At 37.1% G+C, this 10,781-nt stretch overlaps 2 protein-coding genes across 2 annotated transcripts; both read left to right on the forward strand.

Moving 5' to 3' along the window:
- Nucleotides 1-6,612: 6,612 nt before the first annotated feature.
- LOC128168613 (uncharacterized) lies at nt 6,613-7,324 on the forward strand. Its single transcript, XM_052834776.1, has 3 exons — nt 6,613-6,698; nt 6,918-7,079; nt 7,207-7,324. Exons 1-3 carry the CDS (start codon nt 6,613-6,615, stop codon nt 7,319-7,321), a joined length of 363 nt encoding a protein of 120 aa, XP_052690736.1. The 3' UTR covers nt 7,322-7,324.
- A 219-nt stretch (nt 7,325-7,543) lies between these two features.
- On the forward strand, nt 7,544-9,070 carry LOC128168611 (uncharacterized). Its single transcript, XM_052834775.1, has 3 exons — nt 7,544-7,676; nt 8,477-8,580; nt 8,800-9,070. Exons 1-3 carry the CDS (start codon nt 7,608-7,610, stop codon nt 9,068-9,070), a joined length of 444 nt encoding a protein of 147 aa, XP_052690735.1. The 5' UTR covers nt 7,544-7,607.
- Nucleotides 9,071-10,781: the final 1,711 nt, after the last annotated feature.

Genomic DNA, 10,781 nt, shown 5'->3' on the forward strand with positions numbered 1-10,781 from the left:
CAGAAATTACGCTTGGATTTTAATATTATCATTTAACATCAATAATTTTGGAGGGAATGGCGGTCGCTGATTTTTGTCATTTTTTGGGTGCGTGTTATACATAGGACCTGCTGTTTTTTTTTACCAATTTTTGGTCAACTTTGAGGGTGCGTATTATACACGACGAGTGCGTGTTATACACGAGACATTACGGTTATTGAATTGCAGAGGTTGCTTCAGATGCAGCGCCTGATCTCAATTATCAAGGATGCTAAAAAAAATCTCCAACCTTACTCAAACTAACTTGCTAGATGTGTTTGGTTAAATGATATAACATGATTCCTATGATATGGTTATTTATGATATGATACACTAATTGTTTAATATGATACAATATAATATGAAATGTTATATTGTGAAAAGTTATATGATACGATATGATATTGTATCAATTTTTTGATGATATGATATTGTATCATGATATTGTTATGTATAGTATTGTATATTATGATACAATATTGTATGATATTGTATTATTTATTATTTTATTACTGTACATGATATTATTTCATATGATATTGCAATACATGATATAATTGTTATTATTGTATCATATTAATTATAAAATATTGCATTATATATAATATCATATATTGTATATGATACAATAAATTATCTGTAATTTGTGATTATGTATGTTTTTTTCAGATTCAAAGTATTGATTCAGAACCCTTTTCTTTAGTTTTCTTGGTATTCAGTTCAAGGCCAATTTGAATGGCATATTAATGGCTAAATATTTATGATTTCTCTTGCATATGGTCTTGTTGAGATGACAGTAGTGCAATTTCATCGGCAAAATCGAGGTCCTCTAAAATTGACATTATGAACCAAGGAATGCCTCATCTCTTGTTTTCTACAATACCCAGTTGATGGCAATCAGAAACAAAATGGCAGAGATAATCCATCTATATCTGACTCCTGACTTGACTGAGAACCAGTCTCCTTGTTAGTTAGAATGACTGTACATACAAAATGTGTATGTACTTGATGAAGGATACAAATTTCTCTGGCACTTCATAAGCTCTTACTATTTTCAAAGTGTGTTTCTGTGAATACTGTCAAAGGCTATCTTGAAATCTATGAAATTTAGGTATAGTGGAGTAGTGTTTTTTTTTGGCACGGACAAACAAATTTGTTTATATGAGCACTGGACTGGACGTGGTATTTTTTTTTATTTTTGGAAAGCGTATATAATGTGGGGATCGGCGATTTAAGACTTTTTAATTGATTAAATCTTAGTCACACTTATGCTTTCCTTTAATGGTCATTAACATCTATCAAAACAAGCATTTAATTCAAGTAGAGTGTAACTTCAAGTGACATGTGAGAGTTCTTAGACATGATGTTACAGACTAATTATTATGTCAACTAGCCCTGACAAGAAAGGTAGAAGATAACAAAACAATAAAAGAAAAAAAAAGTTTATGACATAATGAAAATGGAAAACTGATTTTTTAATGTTTTATATGAAAAATAATACCTGATTCTGAATGAAGAAAATAAACATATGTCAACTGTTTTCTCCAGGCTGGTTAAATTTTAACAGGGCTGACAATAATCTAGCTGTTCAATACCCACAAAGTTATTTTTTACAAGATAAGCAATAGAATAGGATTCACGCATGATCAGAAAGGATTAATGCACGATCGAACAGTATACGTGCATGATACATTAGGAGTGATACACCATTGGAAAGGATAAACAATGTTCATGATAAACCTTATTTATAATCGTACTAAAGGTCTTACGCAAGGAAATAGCCAATCAAACTGATCTTAGTCAATTGTAGTTCCATGTATATGGAGACAATTTCTTTTCTTTCTTCTAAATTCTAATTTCAATGGAATTATTTTTTTAGATGCGCATGATGCAACTTCCTGGATGGTGCTGAGCCTGTTTGTCAACATGTGGAACCCACGTGTACTTAGGGGTAGGTATGTTTACTCTCAATTATCTCTCTTAGAAACCGCATAAGGCGTTATTTTTCTGATCTAAAATTTTTCTTGAAGCATTTAACTTAAATTTCTCGTTCATGAATTATATGCTGAGAGTATAGTTAATTAATTATCGTAACTGAATTAAAGCTATATAGTAACATATAGTGAAATTAATTCCTTGTGTGAGACCTAAAGAGAAACATGAACTTTTATTTAAATTGCATTTTTTCGAATTTCAGGAGTTGTCTCCCTTGTTAAAGATCAACAATGGCGGATAAACAATGCGGGATGCTGTCTTGTCACCAACGGTGAAATTTGACACCTGTATACCCGTATTTCAATCAATCGTCTCAGTCCTCGTTGTTGTGTACATCAGACAGGTAAGAAAATCAAGATAATTGTTTGCAATCATTTTAATCAGATAAACAATGAAAAATATAACATATTTACATGAACTGAGAACCCCATAAAAGGACATTTCACATTTTACACACTCTCATCATTCACACATTACCATACATTCAGTGCACATTATTTAAACAGAGCAATCATTAAATGTAATACAAAATTCATATGATAGGTATAATATAACAAACATTTCAAACATGCTAACTACACCCCCCCCCCACCCACCCACCTATGATAACCCCCCAACCCCCCCCCCCCCCCCCCCCCCCCAACCCCCCCCCCCCAACCCCCCCCCCCCCCCCCCACTTAGCTATTTCCTATTTAACTTTGGATCTGTTAGTGACTTACTATAAGTGTCTTTAGACTTTTTATCATAGAGCTGATATCTTTTAGTTCTATAAAATTTTCTTTGGAATTTATATTTTAATAGTTTTTGTTTCATTTTAAAGTAATTTTGCCTATTTTGCTGTTGTTTTAGATGATGGACCACTCTACTTCCTTTTACAACACGTGCCCCTACAGATTCACAAAGTTCCAATGTTGAATTTCCATGACCCTGATTGAGTGAGTGCACAACTTTATGTATTCTACTTTCAAAATTTCTACTACTTGTAATACATTTTGGATTTGATTTAAAATATGCCCTATTAACAGATTCAGATGTTTGTGTACAAGTGTGATACAGAGGGTTCCACTTAATCTGATCGCGGTTAAAGTGATTATTCGGTTAATGTGATATAAAATCAAAACACCAATCCATTTGCTATATAAGCCTTTGTAATTTCTACTGATAATCTGATTGGGAAAAAATGTCATTTTCGGTTAATCTGATACGATTTCTGTCGGCCGATCAAAAAATCAAATAACGTTTTCACACCTCTTCCACCATGTCCACACCTTGTATATACCTCTTACTGTGTAAACAGCTTGGCACGTGCCTAAAACTTGCAAATAACGGTGCTTCAGGGGATTAGTCACAGCTCAACGCACACAGATGGTCAGCTGGTCGATAGATGAAAGATACCGACATCGATAGTTCAGGACGATCACATTCCAGACGACACTTGCCTGGGGGCAATTTTGATTGAAAGAAATTGAGAGTAAAGAGTGTTGCTTGTTTCTGATTATATACATGTTTTCACGCATACAAACCATTTGATGAGCAATTATGGCAATTAGTTCGTGTGTATGTGTACGCGCACTTATGGAATTAGGCTTTGAACTGATGTCGCTTAAATTGTAACAATTTAAGTTTATAAACTAAGGTACAATGAGCTTTGAACACTAGTTACAACATGTCATATAAACGATACTTTAGCTTGTGCGTAATTATGCCGTTTCTATAAGTGTGCATAATTCATGGAAGACGAGTCCAGGGACCAAGAAGAGAGAAGTGAGGACGAGGCAGACGAGACAAAGACTGGGGACATTGAAGATGAACTTCCCACAAATGTAAATGGCGTCAACAAGTGCATGGAGTACGTGCGAAGATTCATGGAGGAAAACGGCTGTGACAACTTCAGTGACTACTATGGACTTCTAGAGCAATTTGAAATGATCGCCCTAAAGAAGAAAAGGCAGTCCAGAATCACAGAAATCATCGACTGGATTCCGTAAAAATCGCTCGTGTACTGATATGTGACTGACAATCATGTAATGATTTTATTTTGTAGTGCCCATAGAAAATGTTTGTAGTTTTAGTGCTGAATAATAAATTCATAAAAAATAAAATTGTTTTTCTTTCCGGAAAGATTTAGATTATACATGACTGAGGATCATTCTATCTATAACCGCACTTCCGGTTTAAGATGGCGTCCAATACAACGTATGATTATGTATAAGAGCAATCACATGCAAGTAAATAATGATTTAATCTGTAAAACCAGTAAATAGCGATTAAAAATCCAATAAAAATACTTTGTAATTATTTTATTATAATATTTATTACATTAAATCGTTAAAATAGAAGTGTGGTTGAAAATAATGCATATACATATGTGAATAGGTTGTTTATATTTTATGATTTCCTTTATGAAATGCTAAAACTGGTTTATGTGATATTCGGTTAATATGATAATTTTTGCCTGACAAACGGACAATCAGATTAAGCGGAACCCTCTGTATTTAATTCTATCAAGATTATTAAGTCCCAAAGTCAGATTTATACAGTCTTTTAACAAGCACATGTCTTCTGTCATGCTTAATTCAAAGTCACGAGGCAACACTGAAGAGTTCCACTTGTTGTTTTTCAGTCCGCGACAGGAGAAGGAATGAAGTTGTCCTTGGTAGCAGCTGATGATGGAACGGACAGCAGTTTACATGGCCCGTTTCATCAAAGGTACCATATTTTTCCGACGATTAGTCGGTATTTTTTTTCTCTGAAGCAGATCACCCGACTTATCGTCTTGTTTGACTTGTCGTAGGCTCGAGGTCAGAAAATTGTTAAAAATAGCATTTAAAATCTTGGTTTTAATAATCTTGAGTTGGCTGTGTGATTGAAAATTACGTTGTTGAATTCACTGTTCATCTTTAATAATTATCATTTCACTCATCTGTTAACACTTGAATACATAATAATAACAACAGTTATTAAAAAATGTTACATTGTCTTTAATCAATTTAAAGTTTTACCGTTCCGTTTTTATAAACACATTGTTTCATGGTTCTATGTGTCACTAGTAGTATAAGATAACATTGCGCAGTAAAATTGAAACCAAATTTGAATGGAAGAAAATATTGCAGTAGGTCCGGGGGATGTTTTTTAAATTTAATTATTTTATTAGTAAAGAGTTGTTAGTGGAAAGTATAAATCAGAAATATTTTATGGTCAAATTCAATCTTAAAATACGTAATCGGCAATTATCAATACTACTGTTTATACAATACTCTGACACCGGTTGTGTTAATAATCTTGCCCTAAGGCTGAGATCTATATGGCAATTTCACTCCTTGTGTATATAAAGAGTACCGTTATAAGAGTGGTTATAGTTCATTGATTAATTATTGTCCAATTCTTTGATTATTGTTAGGTAAATTTTTTTTGGAAACGTATGTATGTCGTTTATCGTCATTATCAAGTCGTACAAATGATCGATCTATTTCTAACAGTGACTATGTAAAACAATAGCGTGTAACTGCATTACTCTATACAAAGTAAACAAGTTTCATCCAATCATATAGTAATTGCTAAGCTTTCTGCACTTGAGATCCCCCTTTGAAGTCCGACACGAGACAGGGGCATGCCCATGACACCGGAAATTGTTAAACAAACATTGACCACGCGCTGAGTCAACAGGTGGTTAGTTATGAAATGGCGAATACACTGGCGATAGTCAGAGTGGATAATTATTTTAATGCTCGGGAATAAAATATTTCTGACAAAATAAGTTTAGTTTAACATAACATGCGATATCGGGAATTGTTTAAAATGCAAGCGACTTTGTAGATGTTGCTGGTATTTGAAAATATGATGCATAAGTATAAAGCGTAATTGTTTAACTGTTAATCATTGACAATAATTGGTAGCAATATCGGGGACATCGTGGCATCATACACTGATATTGTAACTGCAGTTTTATGCGCCATTTTGAAGTGATAAGATCGACGTATGATCTAAATCGACGTATCATAGGAGTTTGTTAAAATTTTGGCCCAAAATGAGGAATTTGACGAGTCATCCGCATCGACAGGTCGTCGGGAAAATACAGCAAGTCACTGGAGTAGTGTTTGTAGCAGTTTTCGTACTCGGTCCTGCATCTAAGCTTCAGGTCCAGGGTAAATCTCCTCTGCATGGATTCTCTCGTAGCTTTTGTTCTTCCATAGTTAATAGTTTTTGTTTCATTTTAAAGTAATTTTGCCTATTTTGCTGTTGTTTTAGATGATGGACCACTCTACTTCCTTTTACAACAGGTGCCCCTATAGATTCACAAAGTTCCAATGTTGAATTTCCATGACCCTTATTGAGTGAGTGCACAACTTTATGTATTCTACTTTCAAAATTTCTACTACTTGTAATACATTTTGGATTTGATTTTAAATATGCCCTATTAACAGATTCAGATTTTTGTGTACAAGTGTGATATCTAATTCTATCAAGATTATTAAGTCCCAAAGTCAGATTTACACAGTCTTTTAACAAGCACATGTCTTCTGTCATGCTTAATTCAAAGTCACGAGGCAACACTGAAGAGTTCCACTTGTTGTTTTTCAGTCCACGACAGGAGAAGGAATGAAGTTGGCAGGACTTTCCGCACTGTCCTTGGTAGCAGCTGATGATGGAACGGACAGCAGTTTACATGGCCCGTTTCATCAAAGGTAAGTCACTGGAGTAGTGTTTGTAGCAGTTTTCGTACTCGGTCCTGCATCTAAGCTTCAGGTCCAGGGCAAATCTCCTCTGCATGGATTCTCTCATAGCCTTTGTTCTTCCAGGAAACATGTGACTGCTGAATGGAGCCTTAGCAGTCTGTTTTCTATGAGATTCAAAGAAGTGGTGCAGGTCTTTGAGGTTTTCAATCATATGCCCTTGTTTTTCAGATGCACCGGAAGCAGCAGCACTATCTCCATCACTGGTGAAATGGGAAATGATGAGTGGACAGTCATCACTTTGCAGCTCACTGATTCATTCCGCAGCCCATCTCTTTTTGTCTTTAATGGTGGTCTCTGGAGGAATGGTTGCAGTGCAGCCTTCATGTCCGGGGCAAGTAAATTCCTTTCCCTTGGCTCTAAGATGGGTGCCTTTCTTGCACAGTTTATTGCCACAAAACACTGCCACAACATTGTTCTTCTTGGTAACATTTTCACTTAATGTGTATGTAACTTGTGTGGCGGCTTGGAATGGTGTTTTCCCTATCGCACTGAAGGTGGCATTGTTATACCGGGCATCTCCTTCCGCTCTTATAGGTGTATTGGCAAGTCCACATTTCTCGTTAAGCTCTTGAATGTCCTGCCTTATTTTCTTCATGCTGTTTTTGCTCACATCAGTGATGATTTTGCCTACTTTGTTGCAGGTCTGATGAATGTCGGTGGCTGATGCTGGTTCGATGTTTGCGCAAAGAAGCATACCACGCATGCCCTCTGTTGTAAGGCTGGTACCCAAGTGGCTGACAGCCATGGCAACATTAAACTGTGCGGCTCTCCGTCCCCTTCCTGATCGACTGACTTCCTCGTACAGCTTTTCACGGTGACTGGTGTAATGGCACTTCTTACATCAAATGTAAAGGATCCATGCCAGGCCTCTCTTTTCCTCCCCATGCTGGTTCCAGTCCAGTGAACTGTCAAAGTCCCGGAATTTCTGTGAGTGCTCTTTAAATGCATGGTTCCATAGTTTAGCAGTTTTTTCTTGATGGAGCACTTTGAAAAGTCTGGAATTGGGGTTCGGTGACTCTGCATCCATGTAGGAGTCTACCAGCTGCACTTCACTTGGCCCGGGTCGCAAAATCTTCATTTGACTGCCTCTATGCTCAGCATCGCTTATTGTGAATATTCCACCCTTCTGCTGCTGTACGACATCCTAAAACTCTTCTTTACTCAGCCTTTTTATAGGACATAGACACTGTAGTGGGCTGGTGGCCCCCCCCCCCTCCACCACTTAGCTACTTCCTGTTTAACTTTGGATCTGTTAATGACTTACTATAAGTGTCTTTAGACTTTTTATCATAGAGCTGATATCTGTTAGATCTATAAAGTTTTCTTTGGAATTTATATTTTAATAGTTTTTGTTTCATTTTAAAGTAATTTTGCCTATTTTGCTGTTGTTTTAGATGATGGACCACTCTACTTCCTTTTACAACAGGTGCCCCTATAGATTCACAAAGTTCCAATGTTGAATTTCCATGACCCTGATTGAGTGAGTGCACAACTTTATGTATTCTACTTTCAAAATTTCTACTACTTGTAATACATTTTGGATTTGATTTTAAATATGCCCTATTAACAGATTCAGATGTTTGTGTACAAGTGTGATATTTAATTCTATCAAGATTATTAAGTCCCAAAGTCAGATTTACACAGTCTTTTAACAAGCACATGTCTCCTGTCATGCTTAATTCAAAGTCACGAGGCAACACTGAAGAGTTCCACTTGTTGTTTTTCAGTCCGCGACAGGAGAAGGAATGAAGTTGGCAGGACTTTCCGCACTGTCCTTGGTAGCAGCTGATGATGGAACGGACAGCAGTTTATATGGCCCGTTTCATCAAAGGTAAGTCACTGGAGTAGTGTTTGTAGCAGTTTTCGTACTCGGTCCTGCATCTAAGCTTCAGGTCCAGGGCAAATCTCCTCTGCATGGATTCTCTCATAGCCTTTGTTCTTCCAGGAAACATGTGACTGCTGAATGGAGCCTTAGCAGTCTGTTTTCTATGAGATTCAAAGAAGTGGCGCAGGTCTTTGAGGTTTTCAATCATATGCCCTTGCTTTTCAGATGCACCGGAAGCAGCAGCACTATCTCCATCACTGGTGAAATGGGAAATGATGAGTGGACAGTCATCACTTTGCAGCTCACTGATTCATTCCGCAGCCCATCTCTTTTTGTCTTTAATGGTGGTCTCTGGAGGAATGGTTGCAGTGCAGCCTTCATGTCCGGGGCAGGTAAATTCCTTTCCCTTGGCTCTAAGATGGGTGCCTTTCTTGCACAGTTTATTGCCACAAAACACTGCCACAACATTGTTCTTCTTGGTAACATTTTCACTTAATGTGTATGTAACTTGTGTGGCAGCTTGGAATGGTGTTTTCCCTATCGCACTGAAGGTGGCATTGTTATACCGGGCATCTTCTACCGCTCTTATAGGTGTATTGGCAAGTCCACATTTCTCGTTAAGCTCTTGAATGTCCTGTCTTATTTTCTTCATGCTGTTTTTGCTCACATCAGTGATGATTTTGCCTACTTTGTTGCAGGTCTGATGAATGTTGGTGGCTGATGCTGGTTCGATGTTTGCGCAAAGAAGCATACCACGCATGCCCTCTGTTGTAAGGCTGGTACCCAAGTGGCCGACAGCCATGGCAACATTAAACTGTGCGGCTCTCCGTCCCCTTCCTGATCGACTGACTTCCTCGTACAGCTTTTCACGGTGACTGGTGTAATGGCACATCTTACATCGAATGTAAAGGATCCATGCCAGGCCTCTCTTTTCCTCCCCATGCTGGTTCCAGTCCAGTGAACCGTCAAAGTCCAGGAATTTCTGTGAGTGCTCTTTAAATGCATGGTTCCATAGTTTAGCAGTTTTTAACCGGGTTTTACAAAGGAAAAATCCGGTTATTAAAATGGTGAAAATGACGGGCGTGCGGACGGGCGGCTGCCAAAAGGGTACCCTCATTGTACGGATAACTCCTCCTACAGTTTTCAAGATAGGAAGTTGTTCTTTTGCAGATCAATTGTACATATATCAGACATGTGCATATTGCTAGGATTTCGATTTCTGATTATTTATGAAAAAAATACCAGCGTTTGAACTTAGTCAATTTTTGGCAAAAAATTGCATATAGGGTACCCTCATTGTACGAATAACTCCTCTGACAGTTTTCAAGATAGGAAGTTGTTCTTTTGCGGATCAACTGTACATATATCAGAGGTGTGCATATTGCTAGGATTTTGATTTCTGATTATTTATGAAAAAAATACCAGCTTTTGAACTTAGTCATTTTTTGGCAAAATATTGCATATAGGGTACCCTTTCACCTTATCCATTTCACTGGATACGGGTTGACATGGATTATGGATACAATTCACATAAAAGAAAACCCGGTTTGCTGTCACATTGACAGCTTTTCACTTGTTTCTTGATGGAGCACTTTGAAAAGTCTGGAATTGGGATTCGGTGACTCTGCATCCATGTAGGAGTCTACCAGCTGAACTTTACTTGGCCCGGGTCGCAAAATCATCATTTGACTGCCTCTAGGCTCAGCATCGCTTATTGTGAATATTCCATCCTTCTGCTGCTGTACGACATCCTAAAACTCTTCTTTACTCAGCCTTTTTATAGGACATAGACACTGTAGTGGGCTGGTGCCCCCCCCCCCCCCCACCACTTAGCTACTTCCTGTTTAACTTTGGATCTGTTAATGACTTACTATAAGTGTCTTTAGACTTTTTATCATAGAGCTGATATCTGTTAGATCTATAAAGTTTTCTTTGGAATTTATATTTTAATAGTTTTTGTTTCATTTTAAAGTAATTTTGCCTATTTTGCTGTTGTTTTAGATGATGGACCACTCTACTTCCTTTTACAACAGGTGCCCCTACAGATTCACAAAGTTCCAATGTTGAATTTCCATGACCCTGATTGAGTGAGTGCACAACTTTATGTATTCTACTTTCAAAATTTCTACTACTTGTAATACATTTTGGATTTGATTTTAAATATGCCCTATTAACAGATTCAGATTTTTGTGTACAAGTGTGATATC

This window comes from Crassostrea angulata, unplaced genomic scaffold (genome assembly GCF_025612915.1).
Source record: "Crassostrea angulata isolate pt1a10 unplaced genomic scaffold, ASM2561291v2 HiC_scaffold_19, whole genome shotgun sequence".
NCBI lineage: Eukaryota > Metazoa > Mollusca > Bivalvia > Ostreida > Ostreidae > Magallana > Magallana angulata.